The sequence below is a fragment of the Engystomops pustulosus genome, chromosome 11 (genome assembly GCF_040894005.1).
Source record: "Engystomops pustulosus chromosome 11, aEngPut4.maternal, whole genome shotgun sequence".
Classification (NCBI taxonomy): domain Eukaryota; kingdom Metazoa; phylum Chordata; class Amphibia; order Anura; family Leptodactylidae; genus Engystomops; species Engystomops pustulosus.
The window spans coordinates 58,990,428-59,012,984 of record NC_092421.1 but is presented as its reverse complement, the minus strand read 5'-3'; the positions used below and the strand labels follow the sequence as shown (position 1 = coordinate 59,012,984).

Sequence of the window (22,557 nt, the reverse complement as noted above, 5' to 3'; positions counted from 1 at the left end):
TTTTAATTAAGATAATAATGCATGCAACTTATCAAATTGGAACAAAGGAAAAGTATTACAGTCCATAACAAGCTGATCATTACTTCCACTTACTGAAAATCATTACAGAATTAGAGGTAACTCTATCAGTATCTCCACTGCTCAGTCATTGTACTATTTTTACAAACGGTCTGAGAATGTGATTCTCTTCCTAGAACTGTCCAGACAGGACTAATCAAGCTGAACTGGATGACTCATACACAGCATCTGGTGGAATGTGCTGTGATTAATTACTTCTGCCTGTCAGAGACAACACAGTGAATACATCATTCTCTGAAGCAGTAGAAGAGAAGAACGCAGAGTCAGGCACAGGAGTGACAGAGCCTCATTATCCTGAATTTTATAATAGTTTTTTCAGCAAAACCACTCAGCTGAGGGTTTAAAAAAGATAAGTTTCTGAATCAGTGTAGCTGCAGCATTCTCAAGGTATGTTTGGTTCATAATGTATGTAATCAAATGTTAGTTTTCCTTTAAATCAATAGAAACATGTGTAAGGGCCCCAAAACAAGGTTGGATTACCTGAGTGAACTCCCCCCTCATCTTGTCAAACATCTGTGCCACGCTTGTGCAGCAGAAATTTTTGTTTGTGCCGCTACTGTTTTTAAGATATTAATAAAAGTTTTTAGAGGTCAACAAGCCCCCCCCCCCTACATTGCCCAAATCAAACAAAACAGGTACCAAATCAATTGTGCTATGTTTGTGCTGGTTTCACAAAAAACTTTGACACCAGTTTTGTTTGATTTAGTTAATGTGGGGGTGTGGGGGGGGGGGCTGGCTGACCTTTTGACCTTTACAATTATAGTAATCTATTCAAAACAAAAGCAGCATAAACAAAAATTTGAGCAGCACAAACCAGCGCAAACATAGCAAAATTGATTTGATACCAGTTTTGTTTGATTTGGGCAATGAGGGATGGGGGCTAGTTAATGCCTGATGACCTCTGGATACTGGAAACCCAGCACAAATGTAGCACAAATGTTTGACACCAATTTTGTTAGATTTCAACAAGGTGGGTGGGCCAACTTCACTCAGTCGTGGTCCGACTAGCCATAAGGCGAGTTGAGCCTCTCTTCTTAGGCAGCGCCAACTGCAGAAAGGTGGGCAAAATAAGGGCACAGTCATATGCTAGAAAGCAGGATCTGACAAGAAAAAATGGTGTCTCCTAAATCCAGAGAGTGTAGGTTCACTCCTGGCCTGAAAGTGTCAATTCATGGGAGGAAACCTATCAACGAAAGTGAATTAGGGAAGTTTCGTGTAGAGGAATGGGCTAAACATCTTTCAAGATGATGTGCAAGACTCACCAACAATTATTGGACATTTATAGATGTAGTTATTCCTACAGAAGAGGCTCTCATCAGATACTGAAAGCAAACGTTCACCTACTTATCACTTACACATATGTGTTATTGGCTAATTTTCTCCATTAAATAAATTACCAAGTAATATTTTTGTCTCATTTGTTTGATTTTATCTTATGCAAGAAGGTTCAATGAATTTTCCGGAAATGACATGTTCTGCTATTGTTCCTTGATGCATGGCGTACTCTTTGGGTTGTTGTATAACTGCCCATCTACATTTCTTTTGTAACTTATTGTATTCACAGAAATATCGGGGGAATCCTTCTACTACTTAATTTCTGTGTGACAAGCACAAGACTTTATATCAACGTGATGATCATTTCCTTATTGCCATCACATTTACTAGATTTTGCATATGGAGCAAGAAATATCTAGACCGCACATGTTGCCACACATTAAACAATGATCTATTGTCGCTAGGCTACATTAATAAATCAAACTCAAGGTTCTTAGTTACATTTAGAATACATTTCAATAAACCACTAACCCTAATCTAGTACGTATCGCATGACATGGAGTCCAGCATTGCTGAAATCTCAGAACCAGCAGCAACCAAGACCCAGGAGCCCCCCAGTACTCATATTTGCTGGTTATGGGCCCAAGGCCCCCTTAAGCACCGTGCCTTAGAAGCAGGGGATGCAATACAGTAGAACACAGTGTAAGCCATTCACAAATTGACTGAGACCAAGTAGGGTACAGGGATGTAACTACAGCGGTAGCAGCCATAGCAGCTGCTATGGGGCCGCAGTATCAGGGGGGCCCACGGCATCTGAACTGACACACTAAAGAATGGAGGTTGTGCACCATTATATACATGTTTTACTGCACATTATGCAACATAATAAGTATATAGCAGCACACATCTCCCACAGTAAACAGCATGAAATGTTGGAGGAGAGGGAGGGGACATCAGATCTCTAATTTCTGCTGTGTACTTCCCCAATGTGGTCAGCATCTACTGGGACAGGTCTGTGTATAAGTGTATAAATATATTTATCAGTGCAGAAATGTATGCAGATAAATGTATAAATTTCCAAGTATACAAAGTCTGCTGTGGGCCCCTGCGTCTCCTAGTTATGAAATCTAATGAGATCTAAAAAACTGTGTAATTAATACAGAAAGTATATTGGAAAATTGTATAACTTTTTATTATACAAGTAAGGTTAATATTCTGAAATGGGAGCTCCCCTTTAATTGTTTTTTAGCTCCATTTATACAAGAAGAAACAACTTCTGACGTGGGTGGTGCCAGTGTGGGTCATGCATCCTGTAATATACGAGACTGGCTGAATGTAGACATGATCCAATCTAAGCTCAATAAAATAAATGTGTACGAGGCTCCTGGACCAAATGGGTTACACTCGAGAACTGTTATTGCTGTGCTGCAAAGATCTTCAGAGATTCGCCAATGACTGGTACGGTGCCAAGTGACTGGTGCAAGGCGAATGTGGTGCCAATATTCTAAAAAGGCTCTAGAAGTTCATCAGGCAATTACAGGCATGTAGGCTTCTCTAATCAGTCAAACTGTTTAGCATAACCTGAACAGTGGTTTTCTTAGCATCCATTAGCCTTCTTACACAGAAAACACAATGGGGCAGATTTATCAAGTGTCTGAAAGCCAGAATATTTCTAGTTGCCCATGGCAACCAATCACAGCTTCCCTTCAAAATATTCATGAGCACTGGTAAAATAAAAGCTGAGCTGTGATTGGTTGCCGTGGACAACTAGAAATATTCTGACTTTTAGACACTTAATAAATCTGCCCCAATGTACGATTAAACCATTGGAGTGGTGGTTGTTGGAAATGGGCCTATATACACCTTTGTAGATATTGCATTTAAAAACAGACATCTGCACACACAATAGTCATTTACCCCATTAATTTATTTAAGAAGTGTCTGCACCACTATTGTGGAACACGTGACCCTTTTGTGGTGCAACTGCGCTGGCCTCCATGCGACACAAATTAGGGGGCGTGCCATTGGTTAGTGCGACTCATTTGGACCATGCACCATATTTAACATGCAAATTGTATCACACACCCTATGTTAAAGGTGTACTACAAAAAAAGTTGGTGAACTCTATTGGGCCAGTGTAGGGAAGCGACAGATTCATGATTTCTGATGCATGTTCTTAATGTATCACACCCAGGATTATACACGGAAAGAGACCTTATAGTGAAGTTTCTGCCTTTGCACCAATGAATCTCTCCATTTTAGGGCCTACCACCTGATCAACATTGAAGGAACAATCAGGGTTCATCCCCACATTCAGTTTTCAAGATGCAGTTTTTGAAGCCAAAGGGCAGTGTGGGTCATAATGGATGAGAACATATCATTGAGAAAAGCTGTTTTGCCTCTTTTTTGGGTGGCAAAACTGCATCTGAAAAGCTGTAGGATGTTGCTAGCAAAAGGTTTGAGGGTTGGCTACAGATACAACCAATTACGCCACATCGCTGACCAGACTCAACAGTTACCTGCTAACTTGTCTAATAGCTGCAAAATCGGATGTTGGATAACGGCAAGTTTCGGTATAAAGGGAGAAACTGTCTCCCTCTCCACATATAAGATGTGCGGCCAAGTATCAGAATGGAGTAGATATTGGTTGCTACAATGATAAACAATAGAAGTCTTATTATACTTGGCCTCAGGCTCCTTGGTTGCAAAACCTCTATGCTTGCTGCAGAATTACTCTCATATTTCACACCAATACCAGATGACTAGAACCATATTTTGTTTTTGAAATTTTGTTATGAAACCTTTTGTACAAGACCTTAAAAATTTCCTCTCTCTATCCACTCCCTTCTTCTATCAACAGGTTTAGCATGTAATACAATATGTTAGAAGTGGATCCTACAAGTTCTCAAGGTTACATGTTACAGGTTACGTGTTTTAAATTTCTTTATAGGTAGATCTGAAAATCCTCTCTTCCGTCCATGTCCGGTTTAATGGAGGACAAAACAAAGATGATGTCAAAGGCTAATAACACTAGATATTAACAAAAGGTTTGAGTTTCGGACCCCCGATTCGCCATCCATACTGCACGTCTTGCCTAATGGTGGTTGGGAAAGTATACAAAAATATAGTAGACTGAACTAAATGGGCTCTAATTCTGGAGGAGAACCAAAGAATAGATAATTCCGAAATAAAATGGGGGATTTTTTGGGGATTATTTTTGGTTTTAATGAGCTTTGAAATATGTAATATTAGAAACCCCCTATGAATCACCCAATTTTCAAATCTGCTCCCTTCAAACTATTAAAAACAGCTTTTTGGAAGAGTGTTAAGCATTATGAAGATCTCAAAGGGTTAAAACAAAATAGTGGTGAAATGTAGAATGGTCTAATTCTGTTGGTAATACGTTCAGTTAGCCCTAAAATTTACACATACAGAAAAGGTAAAATGAGAAAACCCATCTGTTATGTAATTCCTCCAGAGTATTGAGACAGCCCACATGTGAAGTGTTGTTGGTTAATTGGCACACTTTTGTGATCTACAAAATATTTGTTTTTTGATTAAAGTCGCCATGTGAGGGCTTATTTTTTGTGGGATGAGATGCATTTTTCAGTGACTATTTAGGGGCAGTTATGCCCTATTAATGAACATGTATTAACTTTAGGGGAGGAAAGTAAAAAAAAAATAAATTCTTTCATTGATGTTTGACCTTTTTTTGGGTGTTCATCATAAAAGTTATAAGTTATATATTTTGGCAATACCAAATTTCTATATTTTGTCTTACCTTTTACGGATTGTGCAGAATGAAACCATATGTGGGGAAAAAAATCTATCATTTTTGCATCACCATTTTGGAAGTGGCAAAACACTTTTACTTTTTGGTCAATGGAGCTGGTAGAGAGCTTGTTTTTTGCTGGACATGTTGAACTTAAAGGAAACCTACCACTGCTGGCATGATAAAATCATGCGAGCAGACCACCTGGTAGGCTATTTAATACTGATGCCGACACATACTTTAGTTAGGCACGGCGATCGTTAGTTTAGATAAAAAAATGTTTTACTTACATATGTAAATAGCCCTCCGGTGATACCCCTACGTCATCTTCGGAAGGGAGATGCCTTCCGATCTTTAATTATTCACGCCTCCTTCATTGTAGCCGTCCTCCTTCGGGTGCCGAGAGCCGTGACGTCACCAAGCTCTCGGCACCTATCGCGCATGCGCAGATACTAACTCTCACACAGCCGGACAGCGATAGATGCCGAGAGCTTGGTGACGTCACGGCTCTCGGCACCCGAAGGAGGACGGCTACAATGAAGGAGGCGTGAATAATTAAAGATCGGAAGGCATCTCCCTTCCGAAGATGACGTAGGGGTAGCACCGGAGGGCTATTTACATATGTAAGTAAAACATTTTTTTATCTAAACTAACGATCGCCGTGCCTAACTAAAGTATGTGCCGGCATCAGTATTAAATAGCCTACCAGGTGGTCTGCTCGCATGATTTTATCATGCGAGCAGTGGTAGGTTTCCTTTAACAATAGTAACATTTTGAGGGGACAAGATAGGTAAAAATCATAATTTATTGTTTTTTAATTTTTATTTTACACCGTTCATCATGTGGGTCCACAATGATTTAGGTCATCATGGACATGGTGATACCATATATATGGTTTATATGGTGAATTTCACTTTTTTTGCCTTATATGTCACTTTTAAATGTATAGGGGCTTTGAAGGCATATCAATTAATTTGAATACTTAGTTTTTACTTTTCTTTTACATTTCTATTACATGAACAAGCAATTGTCTGTTGTATTGCAGGGTAATAGAACTGTGACAGGATCTTACAGGCATTTACTATGGACACCCTCGAGAACTCTACAGTTACTTAAATACCACAAATGCGTTGACAATAAAAATGTGTTCATAACAACTTTATTCAGAGGAGCAATGTCTTTGTCTAGAGGCTTAGGCCGCCTGATGTATTCGACAAGTGGCTGAGCCTTCAGCCAAAATTATGCCCGCTGCTTGAGTTCAATATTAATTATTTTCATGAGCCAAATATTTTTTGTAGTTGCCTTGACATTTTCTCTATTAAATATGAGTATATTATTATTATTATTATTTTTTTAATTAGCTGGATATTTATCTAATGTAAATCAGTTATTATGGAATCTTAACTCTAAAGAAAATTGGAATAGGTAAGTAACTCCTTTGTTTCAAGTTCCCGAAATTGTAATTATGAAGAATAATGGCTCTTTGGAAGAGGTAAGAATCTCCTTTGTGCCAATTTCCTGACTCGCTTTAGGCTTATAAGAAGCTGTCATAAAGCTACATCTTGACGTTTGCCTCATACACTGTACTCAAAGACTTCGGCTTCTGTCCAGTTGGGATCCCCAATTCGTTCTCCTACATCCATCATGGAAGACAAGACCCTAGTGCTCTGCCTGGTGATTTCAGTGATGAACCTTCCTTCACTTACAGGTAAAAGTCAACTTATTAGTAATCCAAAAATAATGTTTCATTACAAATTCCTTATATAGATACTGTCTATTTACAGTTGGAAAGGACTTATAGTTTATTTTTTCAAAGTTTCTGTGAAGTCCAATGTAGGGGCAGGGTCTATATTTATGTATTTTAATGTGTCTTCACCTTATGGCTGCAAATAATGATACACATTATACATCGGGGGAGGGGATGTTTTCATTTTTTTATCATTAAAATGTCTCAGAATGGAGGTTATCTGTGCATCACGTGGAACCTTTTTTTGGAGCTCGCTAACTCACAGATTTTCGAAGTGTGAATTTTCAAAAATGTAGTTGCAAAACCAATTCAGCAAAAGCTTAAAGGGCACCTGTCATCAGGTGTCTGTCACTATTTCTGTCACCTCTACATGTTGGAGCAGCTCACAAGGATCCATCACAGCCTTTAACTAGTCAATTTATAAATTAATCATTATAAAATCATATTTTCTTTATTCTGTAAATTAGGCTGATCACATGGTCACAGACAGTGATGTCACCCCTGTTACCCCTCCCCCTGCTCATGTCTGTGTGTAATGATTTAAAGTTAAATCCTGCGCTCAGTCCGAATCAGTCAGGTCATCTGACGGAACGCCCCCGATTTCTGTCTCATGAAAGCCGAGGCAATTGTGGCAAAATCCGATTGCGTGCGACACAATCCCCTTCTAAATACCTGTCCCAGCAGTGCAATCCCCGCAAACGTCGGGAAGTCCGATGGAAATGTGATCCGCGGACCCTTAGTAAATGAGCCCCATTTTATATATGAATAATATGTCTTCTTCAATAAAATCTAATGTTAACACCTTTCTGCTTTCAAATTTTTCAACAGTTTCTCAGAAGTCTACCTGGACCACCACCAGTGAGTACAATATCTTACTCTGCTCTTACATTTCCTTGAGATAAGGTTTCCTGCCAGAGCCACATACTTTTATACTTTTATGCTTTCAAATTCCCATTATAGTGTGACCAGAATTGTTTCCGCAGAGATGACTTAAAGGCGCTGGGGCAAGTAATTAAAATATCCTTATCCATGCCCCGAACTGTCATGTCAACATTGTATCATAATATTCTCAACAGTAGGGTGTTTACATTAAGGTAAATAGATTTTTTGCTGCGGTTCCTGACTATTTTTTCCTTTTGGCTATAACAATTTCACTCGGGTTAATAGGGGATAAAATGGGATTTGTTTTTATGGTTTATGTATGGTAGAGATTTATATGAAGGTAACATATTTCACTACAGACTACATATTACATATTCCATACACTAGGGATATAAGTACATTCAGCACTATACATTACTCTATAGAGGTAAAAAACAATATAGATTTTTATTTTAGCTGTGCAATAGTACTATTTACAGTATACATAAGAATATACAGTAAATCTGAAGCTTCTAGATAAAATTCCTTGTACAATTCCTTTAGTTCAATTAATTTTTTTTTTTAAATAAACTTTTTATTAATTTTGTAAACATACAGATACAGATATACACATAATCACGACAAATGTTGGCATATATGTTGAATCTTTCCAGAGTGAGTTAAAGCGTTGTTGGTTCAAGTTTGTATTCTTTTGCTGTTGTTAGCTAAGTTCGCCCTGTAGAAATCTGGGTATCCAATATAGAATACAAAACCAACTTAACTAATCCAAGTGAAAAAAGACAATAATCAAAAACAGCTTAAACATTCAGAAACAGTACAAACAATGACCTAAGAGTATCTTGGATATAGCTGATGCTATCCTTGGTAGTTAGGGCTCTTGATCCATTTTTCCCAAGCTAGAGTATATTTATGGTGTTTGTTCTCTTGAATAGAGATGTGTCTCTCATATATGCAGTTTGTGTTCACCTGGTTAATTACTTCCTTTATACTGGGACAGTGGGTTACCTTCCAATATCTAGTAATTATGAGTTTTGTGGCCATTAACATGTGTGTGATGATTGTTCTGTTGTGTACAGGAATTTTTTCTATTCCTATTAAAAGTAATGCTGTAGCTGGTGAAGGTTGGATGGAATGGTGAGGTCGAGGGATATATTTTACTCAGACGGGAGGGGGTGAAGTACCATCTCATACGTGTTTTAACTAAAGCCTCCTGGTGGGAGGTGTTTCTAGTTAATGTATTTGCTGCTTGGATAGCCTTGGTCCACTGATCTTCTGTAAAAGTTGTGTTAAGGTCTAGTTCCCATTTACTCATGTAGGGAAGTTTAGAGAAGGTATTTTTGTTTTCTAATAGATTATAAAAGAAAGAAATTCCTTTTTTTTATATCTGTATCCGATTGTAGTTTTTGTAAAATTTTAGGGTCTAATGTTGGATAAGGAATGGGAGTGGAGTTTCGGAAGCTGCATATCCTCATGTATTTCAGAAAGTCATTTGTAGTGAGAAAGTGTTTTTGCATTAACGTGTTGTAAGATAAGATTTTTCCATTGGTGAGTAGGTCGTTAATGGAATGTATTCCGTTTAAGTACCAGGTGTTTAGGTTCAGATTAGCGTTTGCTAGTTCTAGGAGGTTTATTGGGATTTGCTGAGTAGGGATCTCTTCAGCTTCTGTTTGCGCTGAAATGAGTTTTTCCCAGGCTCTGTCAGTAGCTTGTATTGTTAATAATTTTGAGGGTGGAGGCTTAATCCTCCATGTATGGGTCAAAATTCTGTTTTTAAGGCGGATGCTATTTTGGTGGCTTTCCTTTATATCACACCAAATTTTTTCAGAGGAGTCGTTCCACCAATATTGTGACTGATCTAGTAGTGATGCATAGTGATAGTCTTTTAGGTCAGGGAGGCGTATTCCTCCTTTGTTTTTGTTTTTAGATAATATCTTAACCCCTTAAGGACGCAGCCATTTTGTAGCTTAAGGCTCAGCCCGATTTTTTGGATTCGGACTTGCTTCGCTTTATATGGTTATAACTTTTGAACACTGTTACTTATCAAAACGATTCTGAGATTGTTTTTCCCCACATGTTGTACTTCATTTTAGTGGTAAATTTTGGCAGATAAGTTTTGCGTTTATTTACAAAAAAAAAGAAAATATGATAAATTTTTTGAAAAATTTGCCATTTTCGAAATTCTAAATCATTGCGTTTTCAGACAGATAGATTTACCACCTAAATAACTTGCAGAATAACATTTCCCATTTGTCTACTTTACATTTTCATAATTTCTGAAATGTCTGGATAATTTATTTTGATGTCACGCGGCTTACAAATAGAATATCGCTTTTCCGGATTTTCAGAATTGACTATTTTGGGGATAAATACAGTTTTGAATGAAATTTTACATATTTAGCATCAAAACCCCCTATATAACCAACCCATTTTCAAATCTGCACCCCTCAAGCTATCAGAAACAGCTTTTACGAAGATTGTTAACCCCTTGAGATCTTCATAGTAATTGAATCAAAATGGGGGTGAAATTTAGAATGGTCATATTGTTCCCTTATACGTTCATTTAGCACTAAAATTTACACATTTCCAAAATATAAAAAGAGAAAACCCACCATAAAATTTGTTCTGCAATTTCTCCTGAGTACAAAGACCCCCCACATGTGGCCGTTACTTGTTTTATGGGGGCACAGCGAGGTGCAGAAGGGAAGGAGGGTGCTGCAGCTGCCAGGATTTTAGTTTCCTCATTGGCCCCTTTTGAAGGCTATAAAATTTTCGCTTTTTCGTTATTGGGGCCATGTGACGGCATTTTTTTTGCGGGATGAGATGCTTTTTCCATTGTTACCATTTTGGGGTTGGTATCACCTATTGTTGAAAATTTAGGAACTTTTTTTGAGGGCAGGAGTAGAAAAGCATCAATTCTGTACTTCTGTACTGGATTTTTTACTTTTTTTTTTTTTGGTGTTCACCGTATAGACTAATAATCATGTTATTTTATTCTATGGGTTGATACGATTACGGGGATACCAGACATGAATATATTTTCTTACGTTTTACTAAATTTGTCAAACAAAACCCTAATGTGGGGAAAAATCTATCATTTATGTATTGCTGTCTTCCAAGTGGCATAACATTGTTACTTTTTTGGCTACGGAGCTGGTTGATGGCTTGTTTTTTGCGGGACATGTTGTACTTTGCACCAGTATCATGTCTGAGTACATATGGTTTTTTGATCGCATTTTATAGCATTTTTTGTGGGATTGAAAAGGTAAAAATCATAATTTTTGGAGGGTTTATAACAGTTTTTTTACGGCGTTTATCGTGGGGGTTCAATAATGATTTACTTTTATTCTACGGGTTGTTACGGACGCGGTGATACTATATATGTGGGGTTTGTGTTATGATTTAGACTTTTTTTGAGTTATATGTCTCTTTATATGTTTTGGGAGTTTGGGGCATTTTTAGTGATTTATGACTTTATTTTTTTATTGAATAACTTTTTTTTTTTTACTTTTTCACTTTTATACCATGGGACATGAACAAGCAATCTTCTGATTGCTTCTTCATGATAATATTCTGCAATACTGATGTATTGCAGAGTATTATCAGTGTCAGCCTATACACTTGCATAGGCTGGCACTGTGCCAGTAAGATGACGTCACAGACGCCATCTTACTGGCAATTCTTGCAGGTAACTCTGGGGTCCAGATCGGACCCCAGAGTTGCTATAGCAACGATCGGCGCCCCCCGAAAACGGTTCGGGGGAACCGATCGTGGGGGAAAGACCCCCCAGATGCATGTTAGATGCCTCGGTCGCGCTGACCGCGGCATTTAATGGGTTAAGCACCCACGATCGGAGACAACTCCGATCGCGGGTGTTACACTGGGGTTAGTTACAGCCGGCACCCCGTGTTTCCCGATGCCGGTTCGGCTCTGATCCAGAGCCGAGCCGGCATAAGCGCCGTGGCGGATATATCCGCCACTGAGCGCTAAGTCACTGCACTCCGTGGCGGATATATCCGCCACAGAGCGTGAAGGGGTTAAATGCTATGCGTGGGTGGTTACCCTGCCAAATAAATTTGTTAAATTGTGTTCTTGTTTTAGTGAAAAAAGAATCTGGGATTGGGATTGTTCTTAGTATGTATAAATATTTTGGGAGCACCATCATTTTGTAGGTTGCTACTCTTCCGAACCAGGATAAAATATATTAAGAATATTTTTCTAGTTCTGTGTTGATAGCAGTTATTAGGGGTAGATAGTTTGTTTGATAAAGTTTACTTACTGGATGTGTCAGATCTATTCCCAGGTATTTTATATTGTGTTCTCTCCAGTCTAGCTTATATTTACATTTTAAATCTTTCAAGAGATATTTATGGACATTGATCGGTAGTATTTGTGTTTTAGTATTGTGTATCTTATAATAGGAGATTTTGCTGTAATTTTCTATAACTGTAAAGAATGCGCCAAAGATGTTTCTAGGTTCGTGGAGAATAATATGATATCGTCCGCAAACAACCCTATTTTGTGTTCTAGCTTTCCTATTTTTGTCCCTTGGATATTCTGATTGGATCTTATTACTGTTGCCAATGGTTCTATGGCAAGTATAAATATGATTGGCGACAATGGACATCCTTGTCTCGTTCCGTTTGAGAGAGTGAATTCCCGGGAGCGAACCCCATTGACAAATACTGTAGCTGATGGAATGGAGTACAGTGCTTTTATTGCCCTGAAAATTTGGCCTACCAGTCCGTATTTCTGAAGTACTGCGAATAGGTATTCCCAGTTTACCCTGTCAAACGCTTTTTCAGTGTCGACAGTTATAATTGCAGCTGGTGTGTTGTTTAACTCACAGTTTTGTATTAGGTTGATGACCTTTCTTGTATTATCCGGGGCTTGTCTTGAGGGGGTGAACCCTGCTTGGTCTGGGTTTATGAGTACTCTTAAGATTGGTTTAAGCCTATTAGCTAGCATTTTTGCGTATATTTTTATGTCCTCATTCAGTAGTGAAATTGGACAAAAATTTGCTGGGCGATCTGGAGTTTTTCCGGGTTTGGGTAAGGTTATAATTATAGCTTCTAGGAATTCTTTGGGGAGTTTCCCATTTTGTGCAGCTAGTGAATATATTTTAAGTAGGTGTGGAGCTAGGGTTTTTGCAAATTTTTTATAATATGCCCCTGTGAGGCCATCTGGGCCTGGGGCTTTGCTCAGTGGGAGCGTTTTAATGGTTTTGATGATTTCTTCTGCTGTTATGGGTTCATTTAGTTTTGTTAATTGCGTTTCTGTTATTTTAGGTAGGTGGAGTTTATCTAAAAAACCTGATATTAAGTCTGCTGTGTGTGGTTGTACTGCGTTAATGTTTGCCAGGTTATACAGTTCGGAATAGTATTCCATAAACCCGTTTGCTATCTCCCTGGGTGACATTATTTTGTCTCCTGTTTTGTGGTGAAATATGTGAGGGATTTTAGCTTTTTGGTTGCGTTGCTTTATGCGCTGTGCCAATAAAGCGCCGGCCTTCTGGTCTTGAGCGTAGTGTTTTATTTTTAGTTTTTGAAGGGACTTTGTGTATTTATCTAGCAGTAGGTTCCGTAAGTTAGTTCTAGCTGTGTTAATAGCATCGCTAAGGGAAGTGGAGGGTTGAATTTTATTTTGCCTTTCTAGGAATTCTATTTGTAATGTGTATGCTGTTATTTCTCTGTTTCTTTCTCGGCATAATCTACTTCCTAGTTTTATCAGGTCTTCTTTTATGTACATTTTGTGTATGACCCATATAGAAAAAGGATTTGCTAGGTGATTGTCGTTGAATGATAGAAATTCTTTTAAACTGGTTTCTATGGCTGCAGAGTTTTCTGGTTTGGCTAAGTCTGAGATGTTAAACCTCCAAATGTAGTCTGTGGTGCTTGAAAATGTGTCTTTGAATGTGACTTCCACTGGTGCGTGGTCAGACCACTGTATGTTACCTATATGAGAGGTTAGCATCTTGTCAAGTAAAAATCTGTCAGTTAAAACCATATCTATGCGTGAGTAGGTTTTATGTCTTGGGGAATAATAGGTAAAATCTTTCTCTGTGGTGTGGTGAATTCTCCATACATCATACAAATTTGTGTCCCATAGCATTGGGTTAAGTGTGAAGTTCCTATGCAGAGATTTAGAGGTGGTGTCATACTCTATGTGTCCTATTGCATTAAAGTCTCCGCAAATGAGTAGAGCTCCTTTCTTAACTTTTTCTATTTTGGATAAAACTTTTTTCAGGAAGTAGCCTTGTCTTCTATTAGGCACATACAAATTTACAATGGTATAGTCTAAATTGTTGATAGTGCATATCACAATTATGTAACGGCTTTGGGTGTCCACATAAGTGTTGTGCACTGACAGAGCAAGTGTCTCCTTAAATGCTATTAACACCCCTCTTTTTTTTGTCAAAAGAAGACATAATAATTTCAGGGAACCTGGCATGTGCTATTTTTGGAGGGTTTTTTACACATATATGGGTCTCCTGAATACAAACTATGTCCCCCTTGCTTTCCATAGCCTGTTTCCATAACATTGATCTTTTAAAAGGGCTGTTAAGTCCTTTGGCATTAAGGGAAAGTAGTTTAATACTCATGGTGGAATAAAGTGGAACACGCTATGATGAATAACTACTTTTTTATATTGTCTAGAGAGTGTTAGTTGCCCTAAAAATGGTCGATAGTGATCCAAGTGGTAAGATCTTAAGTCAAACATAACAACTGTTATTAACAACTGGTTAAAAATCACAGTATATAACAAAATAGTACTAATATCACCTGCTTAGTACTGATGTGGGAAAAGGGTATAAACCGTCTCTGTGGAAACGTGAAGATCCAGAGTATACCGTTCCAAACCGCTAGAGTTCCTGTGTTAAGAGAGAGTCTCTTCATCTGGGGATGTTTTGCCATTCTGGGTTCAGCCTTGGAGTTGAGTTGGGTCTTGTTTTCATCAATTCTATTTTTTCTTTGGGTATGCCCCAGTTTTTCAATAATCCGAATCCTTCCTCCAGTGACCTTATTGGTATGATAGCATTTTGCCGTTTTACCAAGATTTTGGTGGGGAATCCCCATCTGTACTGGATTTCGTGATCCCTTAGGAGGGAGGTAATGGGCCCAAAATTTCTTCTTGCTTGTAAAGTGGCAGCCGAGAGGTCCACATACAATTTTATTGAGTCATATGGAGCCGGTAGTGTTGATAATTTTCTTGCCTGCGACAGTAGTTGTTCTTTGACATGGTAAAAGGTGAATTTAGCAAGTACATCTCTCGGTGTTGTTTCTGGGAGGTTGCTGGGTTTAGGAACGCGATGCGCTCAGTCTATGCTGAGCTCATATTCTGCTAGATTTGGGAAAATCGTTTTCGTAATTTTTTGTACATATGTGCGTAGTTGAGAATTCGGTACTGATTCTGGTATTCCTCTTAGTTTGATATTGTTTTGTCTGTCTCTATCTTCTGTGTCTATTAACTTTGCTTGTATAGCTGTTACTGAATCTTCTAGCGCATTATGTGAGTCTGCTAATTCGGCATTGGCGTATTCTGCCATTTTGTTTTCCACGTGGGAAACTCTATCCCCCACCTCCTCTTTGGAGTGGTTTAATCAAGGAGGAAATGTCCCTCTGCAGAGTAGATCTTAATGCTGTCAGCATATTTTTAAGCATGTTCTCAGATATGTATTTGTCTGATGCTTGAATAGAAGCAAACATGTCATTCCCCTCATCATTAATGGTGTTATATTGTGAAGAGTTGCTCACCTCCTGCTCATATGGATCGTTCTGCCTTTGCTTTTGCTTTGCAGGGCTTCCTGAGGGTGATTCCATTCTTCCCATGCTGATTGAAGTTGAGCTGTTAGATGCCGAGGGAGAGGAGCTTGCAGGGCTGTTGCTCTGGGTTAATAGCAGTGGGGGCATGCTGCTCTCATCCTCAGTGTATGCAGGGGAGAGTGATGGTGAGTTTCCCTTTGTTAAGGGCTGTTGATGGCACTTACTTTTGCCCTCCTGTGTGTCCTGGAGCATCTGGGAGCTGTGTGGACTCCTGTTCTTTCCCAGCCGGCTGCTGAAGGTAAGACGATCCAGCGCTCCTCTGGAGCGTGTGCTAGGTGTCTGCAGCATGTCTCCGGCACCATCTTGATTTTTAGACGGAGCAGAGTTAAAGTACTGCCGAATCGGCTTGTTTACTTGTTCTTTAGCCCCCCGCTTTCTGCCAGGCTGTCCCCCGATGTTGTTGGGCATTTTACCAGCTTTTGGTGCGCTTTGGTGCTGGTTGTTGTCGCTTTTAGGCGGCTGGAGTGGCAGAGCTCTGGAATCACGCGGCCATTCACACTAGCAGCCAAGCCACGCCCCCCCCAATTAATTTTTTGAGTCGGCTTGATTTTGTTGGTACGTATGAGTTAGTATATGGTCAATCAGAATGGACTAAATTAGGATGAGAAGATTTATTTATGTAGGATGGTTAACACAAACTACAGGCAGTCCCCTACTTAAAGGACACCTGTCATCAGGTCTGTGTCACTATTTCTGTCACCACTACCTGTTGGAGCAGCTCACAAGTATCCATCCCAGCTTTTATCTAGTCAATTCATACATTAATCATTCTAAAATCAACTTTTCTTTATTATGTAAATGAGGCTGGTCACATGGTCAGAGGCAGTGATGTCACCCCTGTTACCCCTCTCCTCTCCTCCCCCTGCTCATGTCTGTGTGTAATGTATAGTAAAGCATTGCTAGTGTGCATCTGCTGACATGCTGCATCCTCCTAATACACAGAGACACAGACATCAGCTACACAAGTACCTGACATGTTCTGCTGTAACATGGCTGCATCCTGGAGCTGTTTTATCTCTTATATATACACACACACACACACAGGCTGCAGGGGTCGTGGCCATCAGCAAGCACATGGAGCAGCCATTACATGGAGCAGCTGTCAGTCAAGCACTGGGGTGTGGCTGTACCTCCCACTCATGAATAAGCTGGACAGCTTGAATATGCTAATGACTCATTGGACATTTCACAGGTCATTTGCATACAGCTTTAGGACCTCATTGCTTAAGGTTACAGGCATGTAGAGGGACAATGAAGGGATAGAGGCTATGCTCTCTAATGGCAGTTTATGAATATATATTTAGTTTAAGGGGTTATTTTGCATGACGGGTTCTCTTTAAGAACGCCTGACTTCCAGACAACCACTAGTTACAAACTGACCTCTGGATGTTGGTAATTTACTGTACTTTAGCCATAGGATACAATAAACAGTTATAACTGTCTGTAATCTGTCTCTAATTAGGCTTTATTGTTAATCCTGGTTCTTATGACTACCCAACTTTTTCAAAATCCAATTGTCACAGAAACCAAAAATGTTTTGTCTGGGGTTACAATTATAAATTATACAGTTCCGACTTACATACAAATTCAACTTAAGAACAAACCTACACAACGTTGTACGTACCCGGGGACTGCCTGTATATATGCAATTTATTCGTTCTCTCATTGTATTTGTGACCCTAAAGTCAGTGTTACTCACCAATTGAAGAAAAATAATAATGACGGCACCACTGATCTCTTTAAAATGGGTTTTTACTTTTTAGGGCACCCCATTGTTACCCGGACAGCTCCTTTCTACTGTATAGAGCAGAGTCAGCGTTTAAAGGGATATTTCAGTAAGAATAATTTATTAAAAAAATAGCATTCTCATGATAGGAGATAAGTGACTAACTGCTGGAACCCCCAAAATTCTGAGTATGGGAATACTTTGTTCTTCTGGAATGAGGAATAGTCCCTCATACACACTGCTCCATTCAGTTCTATGGAGCTGCCAGAATAAGCCTGTATGGTGTTTAGGTTCTCTTTGGAATTACTTGAGATAAATGGGAAAACAGGGTGCATGGCTCTACTTAAATGGGAAAACTCCCACATTTTAAGGGGCACCAGCTGATTTTGCAATAATCCACTCAATTTAGAGAAGAGTATGTAATACATTTCTGATTGGTAACAATGGCGCAGTAGTGGGTAGTTCTGGGTGGGACTAGGGAGCATAGAAAGAAGTAACAGGCACAACAGGGCCCTCCCCATGGAGCACCTAAAAGCAAATTTAAGATAAAAATAAAAACAGAGTTTTCTTGACAATGAATTATCACTTGGAAACAGGGAGGGAATAAATGTAAATGTCCTATTTAACATGGGCTTTACTTATGGCTTTGGGTCAAGAGTTGGTAGAATCCTTGTAACACAGTGTTTTAATCAAATACCTTATCTTTCTTGATTGGGTCCTGGAGGTGAAATTTTTTATATAGTTAAAAATGGTGTTACCTAGTACCAGGTAAGAACAGGTCAGCAGGTCAGAACAGGAACAGGTAGAGGTAAGGGCCACAAAACCATCATTTTGATCATGTAATTTTGATCACGCACACGCCCCGGAAGAAGCTGAGAACGGCGAAACCCAGGGTCGGGCGAGCGAGTGGAGCTGGCGTCCCGTTTTGTATACTGTTTTATGCGCATTTTAAACATACTCTTGTGAGTATAACTTTTAAGAATAAAATCCAAGGTTTTAAGAACCTACTATGCGATTTGGTGGCTACTTTCTCTTTTAGTTTTTGCTACCACATTGTTGAGTGAGTTTAAGGAGAAAAACTGCACCTTAAGGACGTTCTGAATAGTGACCTACATCTTGTTGCCAAACTTTCCTCATCGTAGAATATAATTGAAGATCTTTGAAGGAATTTTGAACAACAGCCGTATTGGAATCATTGGGAGCTCCGGTCAGGGTTTTTTATACTCCTTTTTTTATTGTTTAAAGTGGGACTTGTTGGATCGGTCTCGGACTGTGGTGTTAGCTCCTGTGGTATGGAAGTGTGCTGCACTGTGTTTTTATAATTTTTGCTTTTATTGCATTAACTCTGTCCTGCATTTCAGACATCATGGAGGGCTCGGTAACTCAGCACGGCCCGTATTCAGCTAACCTCACCTTCTTCAACTCTCCAAGTTTCAACGACCCAGTGAACAAATACCCATACTTTGGTGAACTCAATCAAAATTTGTACCTACAAGCAACCCTGGAAACTACAGATCCTGACCTGGTCTTGTTTGTAGATACGTGTGTGGCTTCTCCAGATCTTTTTCAGATGTCAGGAAATGTTTATCATCTAATTCGTAATGGGTAAGTCATATCTACGTATTACCGAAATACTCCTCGATCTGTAGTCAGTTTCTTGGAATTTTGGATAAAATGGAGAGAATAAATACTGTGGTCTAACCTAAGTTATGATACCTCTCACTGTCCTTAGAAGGGATCACAATCTAAATTCTGTATATTTTGTCCTGAAACCGTGCAACAGAGATTGGGGTATAACAGAGAGAAACTGTTTTCATAGACCCATTAAAAAAGCCATCGTCACCTATCATATTTAACTTGCTTCCCATTAATCATCAAACTGGACCAATAAAAAACGAATCTTGGTCCTTGCTTCTGGATCCAGTCTTTCAATTAGTGTGGGCCCACTACAGCCTCCGACTTCGTCTTGTATTAAGCTGTAGCTTGTGTTTGCTGTGGAAATGTCAATGCTGAAGGTCTTTCAAAGGTCCTGGAACCGGAGCTTGAAATCAGGGACAAAGGATGCCTCCTCCATTCCCCAAAAAGAGTAATTCTAGTACCACACGTAGGAAGTGACTACAAGACTTTTTAAGGCTATTATATTCATACAGCCCAGGACCTATGGCGACCCCAATCCGTCCATGACTAGGGTCCTACACATTTGCAGCCTGGGCTCCTGGATTTCATAATGCTTCTTATTCCTTGGTGGGGCAATGCAACATATAATCCATTATTCGAGTACCAAGCAATCGGACAGAGTGGGGGAGATTTATATTTTCTTGTACTCCAGTTTTAGAGGTGTATGCTACTGGTATTGTGACTTTGTGAGCTGTTTGCTGAGGCTACCACTTTTGACAAACGCAGTTATGGGTCGTGGGGGGGGGGGGGGGTTGGTGGTCGGAACATACCGGCCAGGGCAGGGGACATCCTGGAAAGTCACATTTACCATATCTACATCCTCCACCAGGTTATATCTGAAATCTCGGCTAGGTTGGGTTTGGCATAGATTATAATGGTGCTGCACTGGAATTACTTCGAGGTTGGAACCTCTGGTAATTCTTGCATGTTGTGTGTTGCGTGAGGAGGTTATTAAAACTTGTGCCCCAGTGTATCCTACTTCCTGTTCTCAAATAATGGACTGTATTTTATATTGCCGCCACCGGGAGAAAATAAGATTTATGCAATCCTGAGGGGCATTTATCGGGGTTTCTGATAGCCTTGAAATAATAATAAATATTAGCTTATTGATAGCACTTGTGATTATTTGGGGCGCGGTGGGGAATTGGGCGTGACAGGCATTCCTGTCCCTGCACCTGCCCACTCGCTGAAGCCGCCAATACATGAAAATTCGTAGACTGCGTTTATTTCGCAAGGGCACCAGTGCCAGCATATTATAAATAATCTCCAAAGTCTGTGTTTTTGGGACTAAAATAATGTATTTTGATTGGATAAACCTTTGCAGTTTAATAAACCTTAAATATGTATTTTTTAAATTAAATTCCAGGTGCCCAAGAGTCCTGGATTATAATACCTATCAGTCTTCCCAACGGAACAGAGTGAGATTTAAATTCAGGGCATTCCGCTTCTTGAATCGTTACAACAGTGTGTTCATTCAATGCAACCTGGTGGTGTGCAAGCACAATGACCGATGGTCCCGCTGTAACCGGGGCTGCAGGCCAAGGAATAAGAGGTCGCTGGAGTCCTATCAGGAGCACGTTCATGCTGTCGCTGGACCTTTAAAGCTTCGGAATTAGTAATAAAATCATGGGAAATAAATTCCATAAATGTGAGCTGTTTCCTGGAGAAGAAAACATTCATACGTGATTTATAATGTAGGGCGTTTTAATACTAGTGTAAAAAAATATTCTAATAAAACTGATTTTACGGGAAAAAACAATGTTTAAATTATTGGGTTTTTGTTATTAACTTATCAAATTGGAACAAAGGAAAAGTATTACAGTCCATAAGAAGCTGATCATTGCTTTCACTGACTGAAAATGATTACAGAATTAAGAGAGGTAACTCTATCAGTAGCTCCACTTCACTTCCAGATGCAGGCACAGTGACTGTGGTAATCTTCTTATATTTGTTATCAATTGCCTTTTTCCTTTTAAAATCAACTTTTAAAATGATGCTATTGATTACTGCAAGGAATCTGGGAGGTATTACCAAAGCCCCCCTGTGATGCAGCTTCAGAGGCTGTTACACTGTGCAGGAGCACTTCCCACTTGTGCAGCTACAGCATGAAGGACCTATGGTAATGCCCCCTGGAGCCCTTCAGGCTCATTTGCATAATCTTATAAATTGATTCTAGAAAGAGGGAGGCCATGGATAACAAGTATAGGAAGATTACCTCATCCAATCCCCTGCTTCGCTAGCAGTCCCACTCTCAGTAACTCCTCCTCCATTCTAGGCTCTGCCCCAAGTGATGATGTAACAGACTGTCCTACTCTCTTACTGTAGTAACAGCCAAACATGGTGATGACCACATGACCTGCCCAGGCAGGTGCAGGACTTGTGATGTGGACAAGTGACCAGTGGCTAATTAAAGGGCCAGTAGCATATTAATTCTCCATTACAGTGTATGCACACAATATTTCGTTGCTAAGGGAAACAAATTTTTAAATAACATCACATTACATGTTAGTTTATATTTCAAGAACCCATTTGAATAGGATTTATGCCTATTCCTGGAATACCCTTTTAACCCCTTAGCTCTCTGCGCCGTAGCTGTACTGCGCTGAGTCCCGCGAATAGCGCTCAGCGCAGTACAGCTACTGCGCAGAGACGATGCTGGTTCAGCGCTGCATAGCAGCCGAACCGGCATCGTTAGCCGCGGGATTTTAACGGTAATCTACCGTTGACATCCCCGGCTAACACCCGCGGTCGGAGTGGGCTCCGATCGCGGGTGTTTAACCTGTTAAATGCCGCGGTCAACGCGACCACGGCATTTAACATGCCTTCTGGGGGTCTTTACCCCACGATCGGCCCCCCCGCACCGTTTTCTGGGGGGGGGGGGGCGATCGCTGTTTTGGCACCTCTGGGGTCCAATCGGGACCCCAGAGAAGCCTGGAGGGATTACCTTTAAGATGGCGTCTGCTAATACCCTGCAATACATTAGTATTGCAGAGTATTATCAAGAACAAGCAATCAGATGATTGCTTGTTCATATCCCATGGTGGATCATGTAAAAAAAAAAAAAAAAAAATGTTTTTCAAGGAAAAATTACTTTATAAATCACTAAAAATGCCTATGAGCCCCAAAACATATAACGCTCAAAAAAGTCTAAATCATAACACAAACCCCACCTATATAGTATCATCGCGTCCGTAACAATCCATAGAATAAAACTAAATAACTATTGAACTCATATGATGAATGCCGTAAAAAAAAACGTTAAAAACCCGCCAAAAATTATGATTTTTACCTATTATATCCCACTAAAAATGCAATAAAAAGGGATCAACAAAACATATGTACTCCAGAATGATACCTTTGCAAAGAACAACATGTCCCGCAAAAAACAAGCCATCAACCAGCTCTGTAGCCAAAAACGTAACAATGTTATGCCACTTGGAAGACGGCGATGCAAAAATGATAGATTTTTCCCCACATTAAGGTTTTATTTGGCAAATTTAGTAAAACATAAGAAAAAATATTCATGTCTGGTATCCCCGTAATCGTATCGACCCATAGAATAAAGATAACAGGATTATTA

The 22,557-nt window shown here is 39.6% G+C and overlaps 1 protein-coding gene across 1 annotated transcript; it reads left to right on the top strand.

The window, feature by feature from the left end:
• The first annotated feature begins 6,667 nt into the window (after positions 1-6,667).
• Positions 6,668-20,718, top strand: LOC140105396 (scavenger receptor cysteine-rich domain-containing protein DMBT1-like). The gene is made up of 4 exons (XM_072129329.1): positions 6,668-6,833; positions 7,701-7,730; positions 18,662-18,905; positions 20,344-20,718. Exons 1-4 carry the CDS (start codon positions 6,770-6,772, stop codon positions 20,591-20,593), a joined length of 588 nt encoding a protein of 195 aa, XP_071985430.1. The 5' UTR covers positions 6,668-6,769; the 3' UTR covers positions 20,594-20,718.
• The last annotated feature ends 1,839 nt before the right edge of the window (positions 20,719-22,557 follow it).

Bases quoted from the DNA above. Each gene is read 5' to 3' on its own strand.
- LOC140105396 (XM_072129329.1), top strand. From the start codon at position 6,770: ATGGAAGACAAGACCCTAGTGCTCTGCCTGGTGATTTCAGTGATGAAC. The intron at 6,834-7,700 runs GTAAAAGTCAAC...ATTTTTCAACAG, and splicing joins GAACCTTCCTTCACTTACAG to TTTCTCAGAAGTCTACCTGG. The intron at 18,906-20,343 runs GTAAGTCATATC...ATTAAATTCCAG, and splicing joins TATCATCTAATTCGTAATGG to GTGCCCAAGAGTCCTGGATT.